The sequence below is a fragment of the Eufriesea mexicana genome, unplaced genomic scaffold (genome assembly GCF_001483705.2).
Source record: "Eufriesea mexicana isolate 0111107269 unplaced genomic scaffold, ASM148370v2 scaffold8839, whole genome shotgun sequence".
NCBI lineage: Eukaryota > Metazoa > Arthropoda > Insecta > Hymenoptera > Apidae > Eufriesea > Eufriesea mexicana.
Genome location: NW_016916568.1, coordinates 601,445 through 623,162, shown reverse-complemented (window position 1 = coordinate 623,162; position 21,718 = coordinate 601,445). Strand labels below are relative to the sequence as shown.

General features: G+C 39.5%; 2 protein-coding genes across 2 annotated transcripts in view; one reads left to right on the top strand and one right to left on the bottom strand.

Annotated features, from left to right (window-relative positions):
• Positions 1 to 353: 353 nt before the first annotated feature.
• Positions 354 to 8,369, bottom strand: LOC108552994 (probable aconitate hydratase, mitochondrial). The gene is made up of 9 exons (XM_017907722.1): positions 8,109 to 8,369; positions 6,679 to 6,833; positions 6,432 to 6,598; positions 5,388 to 6,143; positions 4,753 to 4,955; positions 3,774 to 4,062; positions 2,786 to 3,059; positions 2,315 to 2,663; positions 354 to 1,280 (listed from the first exon to the last, which is right to left on the bottom strand). Exons 1-9 carry the CDS (start codon positions 8,139 to 8,141, stop codon positions 1,140 to 1,142), a joined length of 2,367 nt encoding a protein of 788 aa, XP_017763211.1. The 5' UTR covers positions 8,142 to 8,369; the 3' UTR covers positions 354 to 1,139.
• A 7,693-nt stretch (positions 8,370 to 16,062) lies between these two features.
• The window catches only part of LOC108552992 (mucin-19), a 39,534-nt gene continuing 33,878 nt past the window's right edge, over positions 16,063 to 21,718 (top strand). The window contains exon 1 of the mRNA XM_017907720.1: positions 16,063 to 16,078. The gene's annotated coding sequence lies outside the window, so the exon portion shown is untranslated. The remainder of the gene's footprint in view (positions 16,079 to 21,718) is intronic.

Sequence of the window (21,718 nt, the reverse complement as noted above, 5' to 3'; positions counted from 1 at the left end):
TTTTTCAATCTCAATGATATTTCTCTACATCTATGAGAAATAAAAATATAGATCTCTTCTTTATCGACACGTGGTATAGAATACTCGATTATAATTTTCAAAAATGACAAAATTTGATCGTAGAAATCAAACACGCTTGTCAATCATTTTCATCTATCGAGAACAAAAATGAGAAATATTTCCAATTATAAATATATCTTCTCTATCCAATTATAAAGAATAAATCATTTCATCCCACGAAGAATAAATAAAACAAAATTTGTATGGAAAACGAGAAACGTGAAAATCTCATTGGATAAATGGAATAGGAAACGAATCGAGAAGTAATTAAATGAACGAAACAACCACACAGCTCGCTGTTCAGTCATTTATTTCTTTCTCGTGCAAGTGAATCAACAGCGAATCTTACATCTGATCAAATCAGTCGCGTCTAGAAAACGGTATAATCACGGTGTGTCCTACATTGCGAATAATATATAGTATGTACAGAAGATTCCATTGAGCACGATCGAAGCTCTGGGTCGACAGGAGCATGCAATCTCGACGTGCCGTCGTCGGGCTGTACACGATTTAAAAATGAACACGTTGGCACGCGCGGGTTGCACCGTCGTCCCATCGACGCATGGAACTTTCCTCTCGTACTTTGTACGAGAAAACCAGGGGCAAAGGCTCGACGCGTGATTTCCGTCGAGATACGGAGCGTGGAACAATGTACGAGAACGATTCGATCCTCTTCTAAAGTTAAGACTTAAAATCTTCTAGACTTCGTACTAGAAACTTGGCTAGAGTATTTCTCGGCTTTCACCCTGTCTCAGTCCATCACTGCTTGTAACAAACATTTCCGTCAACAACGATTTGTATACAGATGATCTCGAGGTATTGTCGCGACGGACATGTGCAGGTGTACGCATTCCCTGTCTCTCCTCCGAAATTTTCTATCTCGCTTTCCGCTTAAGTAACTTATGGCACCCTGACCGTCGCGATTATATTACGCAAATCTATCTGGAAGATTAGTGTGTTATACCGAACTGCTGTTCGTCCGTGTCTCGCTATCGATACACACACAACTAACTACGAGATCGTGCACGTTCTGTGAAAACGATTACGGTTTCGCGCGTTTGCTCGATGGTCAAACGAGTTTACTGGCCGCTGGAGATCTCCTTCATGCGGTTCAGAGCAGAGCCAGCCTTGAACCACGAGATTTGCTGTTCGTTCATGGTGTGGTTCAGGGAGATGTTGTCCACTTTGCCATCTGTGTGCTTGATCTGTGCTTGTACGGGCTGCAAGTAGAAACAGAACGTCAGGTTTTGCACTCTTCGGACGATGGTATTGGGAAAAATGTAAATGGATTTGGACGCTGAGAATACACAATAAATCCTGTGGTCTGGGGAATAAAGGTGAATAGATCTGTGTTCCTCCAAGGTGGAAATTGGTTGGGAAATTATTGAAAATAAAACTGCAGGTATCCCTCGATGTGGAAACGATAGACGTAGAGCTAAGTAGTATAGCGTGTAAGTGTCTTTAAGTCGTCCAATTCTTAAGGGAAAATAAATTAAGTAATGGATCAGATGTAAAAGATACATTAGGCTGCTAGAATTTCTTTCTATCTTGGTTGCTGGCCAAGTTCAGTTATTCTAGAAAGGGTAGAGACAGAATTAAAGATTGTTATTTAGGAACTAAGGGTTGCTTCATGTCCTTGAACACTTAAATGGAATGTATAGATGGCTATATCGGTAACTAATATTCTTAGTGACATTTTTGGTCAACTATATCTGGCTGATAGATTCTCTCGAAGTATGTTCCATCACGTGTCATAGTGATCTAGTGACGGTCAATTAATAGTCAAGGAGAAAAGAAAGAATATTCAGCAACCGAAAAATAAGCCTGAGTCTTTAGATACACCTAAGGCGATCTTTAATTCTCTGTAACTGATAAAGAAATTGTCGTAGAACGAATAAAATGAGATAGTAATAAACTACAATAACGAATTTGGACAAAATAAAAATTAAAATAAAATTTATCACTGTATCCGTTGACCAGTCATTAAAATAGTGCAACAATAGACAAGTAGATATATATAATTATACTTCCATCTTACTAAAAGCTAACGTTAATTTTGCCAATGGCAGTTGCACGATGTCAGTAATGACAGAACAAGAATCTAAAACTAATTACCACGACTTATTTGATAATACTATCGTTACAATATATAGATACAACCATACGCAATTTCTATTAAGTGTTACAGAGAATTAATATTCCAAGAAACCTCGTAGATTGAAAGTAATTAATTAAATCATCGATGAAGAGGTACCTTTCCAGGCGACAGATCCTTCAATCCCAGAAGGCTGATCTTATCAGTAGGCTGAATCTTATCGTAATCGCCAGGATTGGCAAAGGTCAAAGGCAGCAGTCCTTGTTTCTTCAAATTCGTCTCGTGGATACGGGCAAAGCTCTTCACGATAATGGCACGACCACCAAGATGTCTCGGTTCCAGGGCTGCGTGTTCCCGAGACGAACCTTCACCGTAGTTCTCGTCACCGACGGCTACCCATTTAACTCCGTTCTTTTTGTAATGTCTGGCAACGTCCGGCACTTTACCCCATTCGCCTGTGAGCTGATTCTTCACGTTGTTCATCTCGCCATTTTCGGAATTCACGGCTCTGCGAAATTCACGGAGATACATATAACTCTATCCGATTAGATTAACTTTAGGGCCAGTCTGGGAGATTCGGGTTAAGTGGGAATTAAATTGGAACAAACTATATAGGTCATGATAATTTACCCAATGAACATGTTGTTCGAGATGTTGTCCAAGTGGCCACGATATTTCAGCCATGGACCAGCAGCCGAGATGTGATCTGTGGTACATTTTCCTTTGACTTTGATTAAGACGGTCAAGTCCGTGAGATCTTTACCGTCCCATTTGTCGAATGGTTCTAGTAATTGCAATCTTTCGCTCGATGGACTCACGTCGACCTTCACCTTGCTGCCATCGGCTGGGGGTGCATCGTATGTGTCCATGCCAGGGTCGAATCCACGATTTGGAAGCTCATCGCCTGGAATAAAATAGCTTTTCAATATTTCGAAACGCTATGTCGCTAATTAGCGTCACCAATTCGTAGCCTGAAACACTGTTACTTAAATCGAGTCTCGCGTTATTTAAATTTGATCCTAACATTGTTTAAATACTCGAAGGGTAAGAATTTTAAAAAGACGATTGTCAGTGGAGAAGAATTACGAAGACACACGTTGCATGAATGAAACGTAGCGTTCAAAGTTTGCCATTACGAAATATTTCACAAATTCACTACATCCGATTTTTCCTCGTAAACAGCAGTTATCGTCTGGCTAAACGTCTGAGAAAAAGATACGGAAGAACTTTGTTCGTTTTAGGAAAAAACTAGACGGATGATAGTCTCATGGCCACTTTCGGTATCTCAGTATAAAATAATCTCGCATGATTGAATAATTAACCACGATGCCTTCAAATAAATTAATCAATTTCCAAGACGAAAGTCCACGCCGAGTATTTCACAGACAGGTATCTAATTTCGTACTCTGTCTAGACCACTGCATTATCTTTAACATCACGAAGAGCCAGTGCTGAATCTGATAACTCGTATACAGATGTCTGGTTATAAAACAAATACCATCGTGATTCATGCATAATTGCAAACTAGATACCATCTCGATTATCTCCTCGACCATTTTAATGATACGATATTAGCATGAACGTGTTAATCCGCGAGACACGGATGAATTATGCTTACCGTAAGGATCTTTCAGAAGGAATTCCTTTCCGTCCTTGCCCTTGAGTTTATCGGTAACCGGGTTAAAGTCTAATCGACCAGCGATTGAAAGGGCAGTGACGAGTTCAGGACTGGTGACGAAAGCGTGTGTCGCGGGATTGGCATCGTTTCTTCCGGTGAAATTACGGTTGTACGAGGTAACGATCGTGTTCTTGTCTCCCTTCTTGATGTCTTTACGGTCCCATTGGCCGATGCAAGGACCGCAGGCGTTGGCCAAAACGGTACCTCCGAAATTTCTCAAAATCGACGCCTAGAGAAATAGGATATTAAGTTTCTTGGCAATTTTAGGTATTTCTAGTATCATGGAAATTTTCAACGTTAGCAAAGCTTGCAACAATTGCACTAGTTTTCAAATTTTCACATTTCCGTAATATTTTTGAAATCTTGGAGGTTGTGATACATTTTGTATTTTAAAAGTTGATATCTGTGTCTTGAAAAATGATATCCTTGAAATTTGTTTAATATTTCGAAACACTTTGGTATTGCAAATATTCGCAATGTTGATATTTCAGTACTTAATATACTTAATAGTATTCATAGCGTTAAAGTATTATTTTAAACCTATTTGCCTATTTATACATTTAACAATTGTTATTTAAAATATATTTAGACTTCCTCTAAAAACACATTTTAAACACTGTCATAAATCTTCTGACACACTTTCTCCCCCCACCTTGAAATTACTCTAAATTGTAATCTAAATCTACTTCATTGTCACCCAGAGGTCCGGTCACGTGAATCGACGAGTCTCTATTTTTTCCTTTACACCTTCAAAACACATACATACGAAGCCAAATTAAGAATTGGCGTGAGCCGTTTTACTTGTTGCTAAGTGACATGTACCAATGCTTGGCACTGTGTCAACGAAACTGTGCAACCTCTACTCTACCACGAGTTTTTCAATGTAATCGTGAAATTGCTATTCTAGAAAGAGACTTACGATTCCATCACGCTCGATGGTGGCGCGAATCTGTTCTGATCCTGGCGTGACATTGAACGCGGACTTCGCCTTCAATCCATGATCCAGAGCTTGCTTAGCGATATTCGCACATCGACCCATGTCTTCGTAAGAGCTATTTGTGCAGGAACCGATCAGACCGACCTTGATCTCGTTAGGCCAACCGTTCTTCTTGGCAGTATCACCTGGTCAGAATTATTGCAAGCAATGAACTTCTTTCTTAACTTCTCTGAAGTATTTAACACCTTCGAGGGTCACGTGTAGTCTGAATAACTCCGAATATTTCATTCCTAAACTTTGTATTGTCTTGGAACATTTAAAAATATTTCCTCGAAGACAAATTACATAGTTAGGAAACTATATTATACAATAAGAATTGACTTGATTCGAATATAGTATAAGAAATTAGGAAGCAAGTTAGAAAGACGTTGAAGGTCTTTTCGTTTATACAGAATTTTCAAAAACTTTATCTTATGCCCTACGAAGAAGTATTGGAAAATCATTGCGATCCGAGGCAAGTCAATTAGCACTCTCCCTAATTAAAATGTTCCAAGTTCCAAGTCAACCATTCAGACACACGTGACACCTTGATCGCACCGATCTTTCGCTCCACTCACCCAATTTAGAGATAGGATGAGCGAGGTCAGGAGTAAACGGTCCGTTCACGTGAGGTTCCAAGGTAGAGAGATCCAGTTCGATGATCTGATCGTATTTAGCGTTAGCATCGGCAGTTAAAAGGGTGTCCTTGTGCTGATCAGCGGCTCCAGCGATCTCGGATCGGCCAGTCGCTTTCAGGTAATCCTGCATACGATAGTTGTACGGGAAGATAGACGTGGTAGCACCGATTTCAGCACCCATGTTGCAAATAGTGGCCATTCCAGTACAGCTGATGCTGTCGACGCCAGGGCCAAAGTACTCTACGATGGCTCCAGTTCCTCCTTTCACGGTCAGGATGCCAGCAACCTTCAGGATGACGTCCTTGGGGCTGGTCCAACCTTTCAAAGCGCCGGTCAGTTTCACACCGATGACTTTCGGACATTTCAACTCCCATGGTATCTTGGCCATCACGTCTACGGCGTCGGCACCACCCACACCGATGCAAAGACAGCCCAGACCACCGCCATTGGGTGTATGCGAGTCAGTACCGATCATTAGCAGACCAGGGAAGGCGTAGTTCTCGAGGATGATTTGATGGATAATACCGGAACCAGGATTCCAGAAACCGACGCCATACTTGGCACCAGCTGTCTTCAGGAAGTTGTACACTTCCTTGTTGATATCCTTGGCGCGTTTCAAGTCTTTTTCACCACCGACTTGAGCTTCGATCAAGTGGTCGCAGTGAATAGTGGAAGGCACGGCGACTTTTGGCAGTCCTGTAGAGAAACGATGATACGTTAGTTTCGAAGAAAATATAGGGACACTCTAAAGATGTACTGCTTTCTATTACAATCGGCTGATGTTTCAAAGTTTCTCGATTGATACAACTTTGGGATATACGTATAATGAGAATATAGATGAGGAAATGGATACATCAATTATTCATGGATTTAGTACACGGTGAAATTATTAGACAGGTTAGAGGAATTGTATAATTTAAAAATGGCTTATTTTCAAGGGGAACGATGAATTATGGACTGAGTTATGTTTATTTTATATCGTACCAGAACTGATAAATTGCAACATGGCCATCTGAGCGGTTGCATCCTGCATGGCCACGCGATCTGGTCGCAGTCTGAGGTAGCTGGTCCCACGGACGATTTCTTGTTTATCGGGTTCATCGAGATGGGAGTACAAAACTTTCTCGGACAATGTCAAAGGTCGGTTCAGCCTACAAAGATTCGATCATTTTGTCATTCATCGGGAAATCGAGAGTAAATAGCTCGATTAAGCAGACTCGTTTATACTTGCCTCTTCTTCACTACTCTAAGCTTCTCCTCCAGCTTTTCGTATGGGAGGTAATTGTTCGAGTCGAACTTGGACATCGCCACCTTGTTGGCGGCCAAACTCAGTGCACTCGCGCTGAAGCATCTTTGCTGGATATCTGCCGCAAAGATAACGAGTTTCTGCAAAAGAAATTTACCGATTAATTCGAAGCCTGAGAAGCCCAACGTGAAATCACTGTTTACTTTAAATTAGATACCGTGAGAAATACGAATCCGACTAATCATTTACAGAGCGATAAAACTCCGAGTTCAATGATTATACCGAATTCCGGGGTATACTTCGTTCAGGCGTGTGCTAGCATAATCAAAGTTTATTGACAATAACAACGTCTGGTTGCTGATAACGCGAGCTAAACAAGTCCATAAATAAGAACGAGCGTGATTTTATTTTTAGTTAATCATCGAGGTGCAGTCGAATATACTGCAAGCTCGTGAAGCGGCATAGAAAGCAAGTTATGATAATAGAATAACCTATCTATATCTGTATTTTACTACGTACTTAATTCGTTACGTATAAGTATGTACATGTGACGAAATAGTGCGAGTAGATTCATCTATATACAACGACAGTTACGTAATTCTTTTATTCACGGAGGCAATACAATTTCGAAAGCTGTTCGAGTCTTTGCGAGACGAATTAGGAGAGACAAAGCTCAAAGTAATTTGCCGAATGCTGAATTTTTCTCTCTAAAAATACCGTTCACTCATCGATAAATATCGCCTGTTATCAGTAACCAAACACATCCTTATCGCACAACACGGTACAGAAGCTTGTTAAAATTTTCTATTCATCTCTGCCCGCCATGCACAGTGGTCCTGCGCAATAGCTCGTAAACCTAACCTCCAAGTTCTCGAAAATATGCTCGATACGTATGCACAGGCATCTAATAAGATTATGTAACGTGCAAACATCGTTCTTCGCGTTTATCTTCCTCATCAACCGTGCATCGTTATCACTGCGTCGTATTTTCCTGTTAACGGAGCGCTCTAGACACGCTCCAAATACGCCATCGCTCCGAAATACCGTCCAACCGATAACACCGACGAGAATCGTGTATTATGCCAACGACCAAATCGCGAAATCCCTTGGAATGTCACAGCGAAGGTGTAACACGGTCGTTCTAACTCGAGACAATCGAAGACGCGAATTGTTGTTAATTAATTACTCATCACTGGAGAGATCATTGCTCTCGAGGACGATGGTCAGTCGAAGTCAGAGAGAAATGCATCTTTATCGGGATTCGAGTGAATGTTCGATAGCCCGCCACTTGGAAACGACACGGTCGACCTTGATAACGGGGTCGAGCGGTCGAAATTGAGACAGAGGCTGTTACATCGTGCCTTTCGAACGCGATAAATTTCGATATTCGAATATTAGAGGAAGGACGTGCATACCTGGTCCCGAAGGAGTCGGGTGCAGTACGACATTGTCGTGGAAGAAAGCCTCCCGGTGACGTCGCGACTCGTGAAACGGGTTTGTAGGTGAAGGGGACGTAGGCGCTAGACAGAGAGGACCGAAAAATCGCGTATCCTCCTGTGGCAGTCCTTCTCGAACCGGCCACTAAAGTACTGAGTGAAATTTGGCTTGGCTTCCTCGTGTCAATAGAGAAGAGTCACGCATGCGCCAATTAAGTCGGGCTATTTGAATACGAATTTCGTGGGACCGACTGGCTGGCGCCCTCGTCGGTGTCTTCAGCAGATGACGATGATGACGTCGTCGACCAGCCAATGGGCGAGACGATAGACTAGACCGCAACAGCTGTTCATTCAGCTCCATATGGCGCGTCAGTCGCTGTATAGGTACAGTTCCATCGATATAGCTTCGCTTCCAACATGGTGGATTATTAACGGAATGATGAGTAACGAGAAACGTGTTTTGAATTTTATCTTGGATAACGAAGAGTTAACAGTGGGTAATTTTCTGGAAGTCATTTGAGAATGTCAGACAAAGGTTGCTCGGTGTTTGCTGGTCTAGAACTATGCACAAATTCAGGTGTATTATAGGTTCGTGTCGTATAGTGTCTCGGTTATTCAACCAGTTCTTTAAAAATTAAAAAGAAATTTTAAATATAAATTTAAAAATTTACATTAAATGTTCTTCCTAAAGTAATAAGTATAAAATTATGATTAATTCTAAATACAAATTTTTCAACGTTAAGAAAATTTAAACTGCTCGTAAACAAAATAAATGGAATTGGTTTAATTGACCTGGATTGTCAAAGCGTGTTGTTCAGTAATTTTTTCAAACAAGAAATCTTGGTTATGGTGGAATAATCTCGCTCCATTTGCTATTTTTATTTGAAGATTCGTTTCAGTTTGTAGAGAATTAATATTTTAAATAATTCTATCTTTTTAAATGTATATATAGGTCACATGTGGAGTCAAATTGTGTTCCATCTTTCTTTCGTTTCGATTGTCTCTCTTCGTTACTATAGACAACTGACTGGGGGAACTGTATTGATCGAACTGTACGTAGTATGACCGACTTCTGAAGAACAACGCAACGAGCGCTGTTGAATGGATCTCTATGAGCAGTCTCTTGGTAATTCGAGAGAAATTCTGAAGGGGGCCTCAGGCTCGCTATTGATCGACGCTTAGTAACCTATATAACAGTTGTTTGGAATGTGTGGGAAATTTGAATGTTACGTTAGTTTTATTTCGAGATTTGAATAAATACAAAATGGCACTTCGGTGATTATTAATCTATTTAAATATCCAGATGTGGAAATAGGAAGCTTGTGTGAATTTTAAATGATTTTTTTATTAAATATCATTTTAAAATTATTAGATGGAATTAAATTTTAGTGAAAAAATTCGCTTAGGTTATTAACTCGTTATTTCCACATTATGCAATATCCCAGTTAGAGAGAGAAATATAATATACATATAATATCGATTTAAATAAATAAAATACTTGACTTTCATCCTGCGGCATGCAAAATTTAAAATTTCTATGGAACTTTTATAACGCGTAAATTAAAAATTTTGTAGAACTTCGGAAGCAACTAAGTTAAATTTTTAATAAAGCTTCCTTCTCAATAAAGATAATTTTAAATATCAATGAAAACGGTAAATTAAAGAAATGACACAAAAGTGTTTAATCGAAGGGAAAAATAAGATTGCAATTTTAAATAACCTGACTACTTTGATCATTCCCTGTATTTCATTTTTAATCTCCGACATTTATATTGGGCCAATAAACATCAGATCACCTGGAAATTTATGACGAATAACAACGAATACATGTAAAAGTACTTGAACAAACTCGATCCAATTATTTCGAAATTTCATTACCTAATTCTTGCTCAAGTAAACGTTATCACCACCAGTGACGTTATATCAGTTCATTGGTTTGCTTCGACGTCAACAGTTGTTGCAACATTATTCGTGAGAAAAATGCAGTTTGACCAGAATATAATACCAAAGCATCGAAACATTTCGAGAACGAAGGACCGTCGATTTCATAGCTGCATCGATTTAATCCGATATTGCAATTAGCATGAAACATTGTGCCACTCGTTAAACGATTTAAAAAGTAACAATGTCGACGAGTTTCATCATCGCATAAGTGGTGCACGCGCTAGATTAATTTTATCTATCTATTAATTTCTCCGTTGTTCGCGAATTCCAATGAGAATGTCAAGATTATAGTTTGCGGAAAATTTTAAATACCTTTGAACAGACGAGATTTATCGCGAGTCACGATTTGATTCGAGGAATTTCACGAAACGATAGGAAAAGAGAATTTCTTAGCTTCTGTCTTAACTTCGGTGATCGATTGAATTTCAGTGTTAAATGAAAAATGATTTAAAAGGAGTTGAATTCAAAGATGGAACGATTGATACAGCAAAATCATGAAATTCTAATTCTTTTATTCCATCATCGTTCAATTTTCGTTGTTCTTTATCTGTCCCAATGGTAGAACGTTATAGACCGGAAAAGACTGTCACGTATGTAGATATGATTGGTATGACGAACGAATATTATCGATAAAATAATCTGTCAAAGATTTGAGGAGTGTCATTAATAAATATGTGGTTATTATGAATATTCGTGAAACATAAATGGAGAATAACAATTCTTGCTATGCAAAAATTCCTTCATTTGCACTGGGTTTACGGACGCTATCTTACCGACACCCGTTAAATTTACAGGTAAAGGAAACCACGTGTCTTTTCCTCTTTTAACGATTAGTTTAATTTAAAAACAATTACAATATCAACCCTTTGCACTCGACGACTTTTTCGTTACAGAAAAATAGCTGAAACCACGTGTCTTTTCCTCTTTTAACGATTAGTTTAATTTAAAAACAATTACAATATCAACCATTTGCACTCGACGACTTTTTCGTTACAGAAAAATAGCAATTCAAAGACTTTCTATCATAGAGTCGACGATATTTTTAAAATGGTAAATGAGAAATCATATGCAAATTAAGACATAGAATTATTTTTCTTCGATATTCCACACATCGTTAGGTTATTTTAAATTTGATATATTAATTAACGTCGATCTTCAGAATCTGATTAAATGGTGACTGAGTCACCTCTCGAGTGCAAAGGGTTAACAGTCTTAATATAAGTTAACTAAATTTGTTACCTTCGTATAATTCTAACAATCCATCCATTAAATTGACGGGTTTCGTAAATCTAGCGTTAAAAATTTTACTCACAAACAAGCAGATGTATCATATATTTATAACTTATTCTAAATAACACTATATTAAAAATACGTTATTTTATATACTCGATACAAGCTCATACTGATCAATCAAGTGAATTTTAAATGCTTCAATGATATTTAAAATTATTCAATACGTTTCTAAATATTCAAATTAATCGGTAAATTTTACAAACACGAAACTTCTGAATCACATAACAGGTTAGCAGCCTGTCATACTATTCTCTATACCAATGTATAATTTTCATACAAAACCTTCACTTCTATCGTAAAGCTTGAGGTCATTATACATTATACATTAAATCATTATGAAATAATTCACAATTTCGCGACTTTCAATTCGCACGACTGCCAATCGGTGAAATCTCATAGCACAGCTAACAAACGAATAATCGATTTGCCTAAACGAGGATCATTGATCACACAAGCCACATGATCGTACTTTCTGATTCACAAAGCGAGATCGCATAGGAACGTGTGGATATCGAACGCGTGTCATATAATCAAATCCATCACGGTGACAGAGAAAACGAAAAATCAGGACACTTTTGCCCTGGTTCGAGCCTCGAAAGGAGCCACGGCCATGTTTGCCCGCTTGAATCCGAATTCCGAGAAGAAAAGAACAAAAAATGAAAGTGGAGTCGGAGCAGCGACGACGATCTCTGATTCCGCGAAGATTAGGCTTTGCAAGTCGTCACCGTGGAATTTGCAGGTGTCGATTGAAACGATAACTCGTTGGCTCCTCGATGACGATTTTAAACCGTCACTGCCTTATCTGAACCACGATAATACGATTACACGGGATCCCCTTATGCTTTATTCGCCTCCACAGACGACTAAAATGATCTCTTGGCGTTGGTACATGTCGGCGAACTTCGGGCTGGAAGCTTTAAACGAGAAGCTTCGAATGGAATCGGTTGGAAGTGTCGACCATGGAAGCAAATCGCTCGAAATACCTTTCGTCTAATAAGGAATTTAATCGCCGCTCAAAAAGCGAGCAGACACGTGTATACTCTTTGTTAGAAACGAGTAATTAGCCACTGTAAAGGTGAGTTAATTGCTCTGGCAGAACGGGACCGATCCATGTTCCTCTTCCGAGATGGTGCGAGTGATTCATCCACACTGTCTGGGAAAAAAGTCGTCGACTTTGGAAGCCTGATAAATACATCGAGGAACTGACAGAAATGACTAAATTCTCCTCTCAGTCGTTTATATCGGATAACGAACACTGAGCACTCGAAACCTGGAATTTTTGATCAAATGATTGGCTTTTATTATTATAATTCGATACGTGGAATTCCTGTTTGATACGTAAGTGGTATTACAAGGGAGTGTAATAATCGAAGGAATTGATATGTTAGTATGAGAAAGAAATGAGTAAATTCTCCTCTCAGTCGTTTATATCGGATAACAAACACTGAGCACTCGAAACCTGGAATTTTTGATCAAATGGTTGGCTTTTATTATTTTAATTCGATACGTGGAACTCCTATTTGATACGTAAGTGGTATTACAAGGGAGTGTAATAATGGAAGGAATTGTTATGTTATTATAATATCGCAAACCTTGGTCACCTATTATTTCTGCTTCGTTGCAACATCGTAGAATCAGATGTCATTTCATCGATACGGTATTCGGTGAGCAAGCTTGGATCATAGATGATCTAAATATTCATCCTGAATGCGAATGAGACAAACGCGTGTTAAAAGAAATATATCACGATTTTCTGGGAATGCGTAGGTGCGTTAAAAAATATATTTCTGAGTACTATAATAATCTACAATGAGGATAATAATTTACAACGTGGAAGGACAAACACTCTCTGCATGAGTAAATTCCAAGTACGAATATTTCTCGGTTCTCGATTTTTTTAAATTTAATTCTCAATTTTCCCTCGAAAACAATTGCATATATGGAATAATTTCGGTACGAGAAGCTTCGAAGTTGCGACCACCGATGTTAATCTTCTTTGGGAAATAAGAAAAGATAATCGGGATTTGGGGAACGCGAAAATCCGCTGCGCGAAACCTCGGTGTTTCGAAACGCGATTGCGAACGTTGGCACGCGTCCGAATTCCTTTAAACTCATTATCATCAAACGGATAATCGAGAGCCGAATAAAATTGATTCACTGGCGCGCGTACGTAGGGTTAAGAGGGTATTATAACAAGATTATACGAAGCAGAGAGAAGGCTGAATGGGTCCTTGACATGATTAACTCTTGTTGTAGGTGGACCATGTTTCGACACGCTCACGTTGATCCTGCCCGTTGTTCCACGGACGGGTCCTTTCGTTTTCATTTCGTGGCAACCAAATTTTCTGGCAAACAAATTAGCCAGTTTACGATTTAACACACTTTCGATGTTGGTCCTGTCGGTTATACGATACATAAGCATGTATACTTAAGATTAAGACTCCTTTAACTCGAAAGCTCTGTCGAACCCGCGAGTCTTCCTCTCACTCTTGTCAATTTCGCCTGTTCCTTTTGTTCTTTTATAACGTAACCAGCACGTTTCTCAAGCGTTTATGCACTGTTAAACGCAGTTATAAAGATATAAATAGAGAGAAGAATGAGACCTGTTTTAATAGATTCGTTTAAAGGCGTCGGTGATATTGGTTTTTAAATTGTACACTCTGCGAAACGACACCTCTGCAATATAATGGATAGGAAGAATTCTTAACGAGCGAAGGACTTTCGCGCGATGGCCAGTTACTCGCGATAGAAAATTACGAAACAACGCGTTTCAAGGGTGGGAATAAACTTCGTTTGTTCTATAGAAGGAGCTCGATCTGTCTAATGTCGAAACAGATGTGACACACATGCTTCCTGAACGTTCTTTTATTCCCTTCTGGAAGCTCGAGTACGGCCATTTTCTCCTAATTTCCTTAATAATTTCACCAGCTCCTTCTAAGAAACTGTACCTCGTATAAAATTACAATCAACGTTACAAATACTATGAAATTTAATTCTTCGAAACGTCCTATAATAAAAACTGAAGTACCAACAATTTCGGAAAATTAAGAAAATCGAGTCGACCATTTTGATCTGCGAATGGTTCATACCTAAATATCTCTGTCTCCGAAAAATCAAAGACTAATAACACTCTGAAATACGATATTTGGCGTAAATTTTTCCAGGCATAACAAAGATAAAGAATCTCTGGTAAGGAGTGGAGCAGGCCAGTCTCCAGTAAAGCAAACGAGTTTCGACTTATCTGTCGAAGGTCTGGGTTAGGCATGCGCCAACAGAGCGGCCTTGCCGATTTGACAATGTCGATACGATACGAATGGGCCAGGTTGGCAAAACGGGGGCACGTTTAAAAATCTGGCGCCAGGGTGAATTGCATCATCGCCACGAAGTCGTTCCGGCTTCGCGTGAGTAACGCTTCTGTCCGCCAGACAGTAGAATAGGCTACCATGACTAGCCGTTGAAGACACGGTGCTAATCCACGTTTACACGGCGCGGATGAACGATTGCTTAATTGTGTCGCGTGAATTATTCAGTCGACAATTGAATGCCTTCTGTGCGCCGATCTTAAGCCCCGGACCCAATGAGGTAACTCGGAAGGCACTAAACCTTGCGAACAATGCCGCTTCTTTAATCACTTAACGACAAATCGTAATCCCAGTTGATGAGATTTAGCGTTATGTAGTTTGAAAACACCGTGACCATTACGAGGCATTAAATTAGTAGTAAAAATGGTGAAAGTCGAGAGTTACCTGGCACGACCTCTATGACGTACAGGGTGTCCATGACGCACAGGAAGCCTTCGGGGTGGATATAGAAGGGATGGGAATGAAACGCGAAACGTCCTATTAACCCTTTGCACTCGACGATTTTTTCGTTACAGGAAAATAGTAATTCGAAGACTTTCTGCCATAAGGTGAACGATATTTTTAAAGTGCTAAATACGAAATCGTATACAATTTAAGACGTAGAATTAGTTTTATATAGATACCTATTTATATCGTAGATACTTCGATATTTCGTGCATCGTTGGGTAATTATAAATTTGACATATTAATTAACATCCATTTTTAGAATCTGATTGAATGGTGACCGAGAGACACCTCTCGAGTGCAAAGGGTTAATACGATAAATCGAATATAGGTCGGTGAATATTAATCTAGAAACTATCGCCTCGATTAATTTCTAGCTCGAGTAACCTTGTCTGAAGAATCGTGAATTAATTGATTTATACAAACACGAATGAAATCGCGAGGAATCGTGAAGCAGCACTGCAGTGTTGACGTATTGCAACAGACATGTCAATTTGAATTCCGTCTAAAGAAACATCGTGAATGCTCTCAAAATTTGCATATATGCATTTTTTTACCCCACTTTTTTCATTGTGAAACAATTTGCATTTAAATACTAGATAGATGTAAATAAATAATATTTATTAGGAATTCGCATTTTCCAAAAGTAGGAGGAATGTTAATTTTGTTACAGATAAATTTATTAATAAACCGATGACTCAGGAAGGCGAATGACGTGACGCAGAAACGAAAATGCGTTTTCCACGCCCTGGTACGGAATGCTTTCCTTGGAACTGCTGGAGAAAGGAGGAATACTCTTGGCTGTTGCCCGACCTGGCTGACTAATCGAAGGACTGGATGTTGCAGAAATTTAGAATCGAGTCCGTCCGTGGGTCAGTGATACAATGGGATTGTCGATTGCAGCTGGTGAGTAAGTACCCTGCGAATTTGCTTGCGTTCTGAGTCTAGGATCTCTGAACGTGTAATATCTCACAATTAGAGGATGTGTCATGGCTCTCTAGCAGAAACCAATGAACATTTGCTCGGTATCCGAGCAGAATCCTGTGTTATAGTAAAATTCAATAGTGAAGTAAACTCTACATTCCAGTGGTATGGCGATCCCTTTCCCTGCGTTTCGTCTTTTGTATCCAGTCTTCTGAAGACGACTTTTGACCTGCGTGGCCCTAAACAGGCCAGTTCTAACCATTCGCCCGTCCAATAAAGATCTATACCGTTTTTCCACAGTTTTCCACTGACTATTATTCCCTTACGTTATAACTCCTTTAACATCCTGCCTCTCTCGAATTACAATATCGCACACTATCCGAACCAGTAAAGGAAAAATAACGTGATCACTATGCTACGTATCGTTCCCTTTTTTAACCTCACTTTTCCACGCGTACGTGCGTGGATCATGTCCCCCTTTCGAAAGCCACGTCGCGAATTTGTCTCCGCGATAAAACACTCGACGATTGGAGAGCGACCAAACCGTCCAATCAGCCACCTTCTCCTTTCAAACGTCAATTCCCTTGGTCGAACTTTTTCACTAACAATCGAGACCATAACCCGAGGCTGTCCTATTAAGTACGTAGCCCGCGGGCGCGGTCGAACGACAGCGACGATTAAGAGGTAAAAAATAAGGATCAACCAGGCCAATCTGCATACACCGACATCCCCGCCCGTCACACGCATTCGATTTAAATAATCACCCTGTCTTATTCGTCGCAGAGGAGAAACGTCAGGTTAGCTACCAACGCTGCATCCTACCCACCCACGCGACCAATCTGCTCCGGTCTCTGAATCCAAAACTGTCTACGACGAAGACAGTTAACCCTTCTTGTGCCACTCAGCAGAGGCATCAGGTGGATCGAGGACTGCTCGGTAATCGACGACAGTCATTTACCGTCGATTTGCTGAGTCCTCACGGAGGCGTGAGTGACAGAACAAACTCGTCCTCCGCGATTAATCATCTCCGACTGATTACTCTCTCGCTGAAAAATCCAGCCACACCTGGCGGGGGTGGAAATCGCCCTGGAGCTAGGCTATCGTTATCGCCGGTGTTGCTGAAGGCGTTTTCAGGGAAGCGAGCTGATTGCAAGGGATTGAACACGAGGCTAATGAAACGAAACGGTGTGTCAGAGCGAAATGAATGGACTGAGAGGCTAATGGGAGCTTTGTAGAGGCTAATTCGGTAGGTGATAAAGGTGTTACGCGATGTCTTGAATGTTGGAGATGTAAGACTGATTCTGGATGGAACTTTCCAGCTTTCGACTTTCCGTTGCTTTCGAAGATTCTTGGAAGTTTGGCTAGGATGTAAATTAGAATCGAAGAACGCGTTGCACAGGTAGGCTTTTAATAAGATTCGTGCAAACTGTGTCAAGGTAGAGACTGACATGTCCTTTGTTACATTTTAATAAATTAACTGCATTTCTTAAGGATAGGTTCTGAAATTTGGATGGTAAAGTCAGGTAAATTATTCGTCTTAAAATTAAATAATAAGATGAGTTTGAACTATTTTGATCCGTATGCAAATGAGAAAACGTGAGAATGCAGCTGCGCGAGGTATGGATCTATTACCAGCCAACGTGTTAAGTCATTTAATTAACATCAGCTTTTCTACGCCTAGTAAATTATTATTTCGCGATTATATAAAGATTAACCGATTAACGACTTAAAGATCGAACGATTTCGTTGTCTGCTGCAAGCGTGCATGGCTTTTGGCCGAGGCAAGCTCATTGACAGTGGTGGTCTGTGAAGCATGCCGATTGACCGTGGCGATAGTTCGACCATGACGAGGCATTCTACGGGGGTACTAGAGAAATGTAAATGTGTAACGTGATGGTAAATTAGACGTGCGAGTGGCGGCACAAATGAACCCCTTTGCACACCGTCAAAGGTAAAAATTATTATGTATTATAATACGACGATGGAAAGTACTAATTTGCGATCTTCCTTTGCTAAATTTTTGCCTGCATCGAATATCGTATTTCGATATCCTGTTGCAGTTCAAATTCTATCACGATCACGTTTCAACATAATTTGGAACATCACGGAATACCCTACGCATTTCGATTGTATTTAATACAGATATTAAAATGAAAATTTTGCAGCTGCAATTAAAAATAATTTATCACTCTACAGGATATCCCGTTATTAAATTTTCACCCACGTTTAATATTATTACAGCACCAGGGCGGAGACGGCAATCGTAATTTTCATTTTAATTAGAATTTTAATTAAAAATAACTTAGTGCTGTTTACGATGAAAATATTTCGAAAAATTTCAAACGAATACTCGATGGTTCAATTAATTCGCGAGATATATGAATGGCAGCGCGAACTCTTGCTCGGTTCTTTAGCCACAATGATCGCAGTCACTATAAATATGGCAGCTCGGGAAAAGTACAGGGAATTAATTGAAAATCGGATCGGAGCCAGGACTATCACGCTGAATGAAGTTCGAATTTTTATCTCCTCGTATTTCTGCCAATAAGTTGGTCCCGATGTCTGAAACATGTTTGCTTTAACACCCGATTGATTTTACGAGCTCGCTGTATCGTTTACACTCGGTATACAAGTTTGTTACTTGCAACTCTCCGTGTAGTCGGATAACGCGAAGAATTGCGAGTTTTAATTTTAATACACATACTGGTTCGCCGTGAAAGAAAGGACATTGTACGGCTTGTAATTTGACGGAGAGTAACTTTGGATAAGAAATCTGTCAGCAAAGTGCCAGTGCAGCTTTCGATAGCAGATAAGCTCGATAATTTTACTTTTGCACTCTCGCTGTACCAAAATCAAGGAGAATCGTTTAATATCGCGAATAATCGATTCCGAGAAGTCTACGAATAATTTTCACCTTCGATTTCCTATATTTTATACCTCCTAGGTTAAAATAAAATACGTATATTATTATATTAATACCTAATATTTATAAATTATATTTTATTATATAATTATGATATTACTGCAATTTTATTTTCTTATTCTCGTATATTACTTCCACCGAAAGCATAAACTATTGAAAAATTCATCGCGTAATTCATTCGTTCGATTTTTTATTACTCGAGCGAAAGAATTCATTCATAATTCATACGCTTCGGAGTTTACACACTTAAATAAAAAAATCCTGTGGGCAAGAGAGCGCACGGGTGTCCACACCTTTTGTCAACGCGAACTTTCGCCATTTATCTGCAGCTATTGTTCCTTAATGGCGTCTGATCCCTGACCAAAACGGTGGATCGATGCTTCGCGAGCTCGCGAATACTTTTCTCCCATGAGTATTCGCGTCCTTCCACGTGACGTTTTGGCTAAACGATTTAATTAACGATTATGAGATCGATTCTTTGGACGGTATCGAAAGATCTGCCTCCGTTCTAGGGAAAAACTGGTCTCCGCCATAGGGATCCCTAGACGATCGGTTACGCCGAAGCACTTGACTTACTAGGCGATTCGCAACATCGATTGCACTAGACTTTGAACAAGTTTACGGATAAGGCCAGCGAACTCGAACCTCAGCTGATGTACCGATCTCTTGTTGGTACATGTGTCATGTAATCGTTCCTTGCATTTCAAATGCAAGTCTCGTCCAAATTCGACACGAATTTGTAAGAAAAGTTCTGTATTACATGATCGTTGATAAATTTCGTGGTGTAATAATAGATGAAATAATTTTGAAAAATAAAATGAGGAAATAGATACTTCAAGATACGAATTTGATTTAGATTCTTATGCAAAGTACTTTCTATGTACATATATAAATTTTGAAAAATCTCGAAGATATAAGCCAATGGAAAAATTTCTCTTCCAAATTTGTGACGATTTTCAGAAAATTAAAAACGAAGAAGATATTCAAGTGTTTTTTAACTCGAACACCCTGTACACTTATCGAAGTTAGAATTTAAATAAAATGGTAATCTTCGAATATGTTAATTGAGCCAGTCACAGATCAATGTGATTTTGATCACGCTTTAAATTCTTCAGAATTTTATTATAAAAGAAATTAATTAATTCTGCAGTTTCTATACCTATATATGAAATAAATTTTCAACTATTTCACGGAGTTGACCGATTTGGCGAATGAGAAGCTAAATTATACTCGCAGTTGAGGCTAGTTTTAAAAATCGTGGCTCTGCCTTTCGAGAAAACATTCTGTCAAGATGATCGAAGATTATTTATCTACCGTTCCGAGTATCGAAAACATCGAAAATTGCCGATCTAAAATTACGACACGCGAGAGAATGTGTAGTTCATCGAAGTCATTACGCCAAGCGTAACTCATTATCCGGCTTATTCTCTTTTTACGCCGTTACGTGCAGAAGACCACTCGCCAACCTGTTACACTTTTACTTCCTCGATCTATAGAAAGTCAAGGGAGAAGACCAGGATCGTTTTTCGATATCTCGATCGTGGACTTGACGTCACCCAGTGGCTACAAATTCACTCTCGCTCCAGATCCTTTGCTCTTTGTCGTCTCTAAGCGGCCTAAAGACGCTACGTGTGTGACTCGAGTCAACTTTCTTTCCTGCCCACGATGCTCATTGAAAACTGGATTCCTTCCGCGTGGTTTTGTTTTCTTCTTCCTTTTTTCTTTCCTTACACCAGAACGACGTGGCCCGACGTCGATTAAGTTCGCAAAAGCTACCGTTTCCCGCTCAGGATGCGTTTCACGTAATCTCTCTGGCTAATCGGTGGCAGAAGAAAGACGAAATCGAGCCGAGAGAAGGAATGAGCTAACCTGAAATTAATTTTCCCAGACGAACTGTGATTATCTATTCGTATATTAACTTCTCGTTAAAGTTAATTCTATTTTGATGAATATTTTAATTTTATTTTATTAATTTCTCTTATTTTTATTGGGAAATGAGTCAATGGTCGTCTTCCAAGAATCGTTAGAAATTCCTAGAAAGATCTGGCCTTGATTTATTTTAATAAAATTAAGTAGAATTTTCATTAAATTAATTATCGAAAATTAATCATTGCCATTATGTATGCACGAATGAAAAGATACGTCTGGTAAGAAGATTCTGTAAATACATAAAGAAGTCGCTAAAATAATTCTGTCACGTGTTGGAATTTTTGCGTCCAGCCGATCTTCCTCGATAAAAATTGCTCTTGTGACAGCATCAGCCATGAAATCATATCCGACAGAATTTATGACACTGGAAGATTAAAGTGGTTGCGTGTTCGCAGCAGTTACGAGTACCCAGTGACAGTGAAATTGTTCTTTCTCCTTTCTCGTTTGCCCGATGATCTAAACGATCGCTAGATCACAGACGTAATTTCACGTGGAACGATTCAAGGCCCGATATGCCCATCCGACTCGGTTTCCAGGCGAATAATTTGACAATAGTTGAAATTGCCAGTGACGTAAGACGGGCGCGCGATTACTTTTAAATGACTATGCGAAAACGAGGCTTTTGTACCGGCGTAGGTTAAAATAACGTGGATTAACACCGATAGCGCGATATCGAGTGAATAGACCGTGTTGATTAATGGTCAAGTAACAATGGTGGAAAGAGAAACCACCAGTTGATTTCGTCTAGAAGAACCACGTGCTTCTGATAA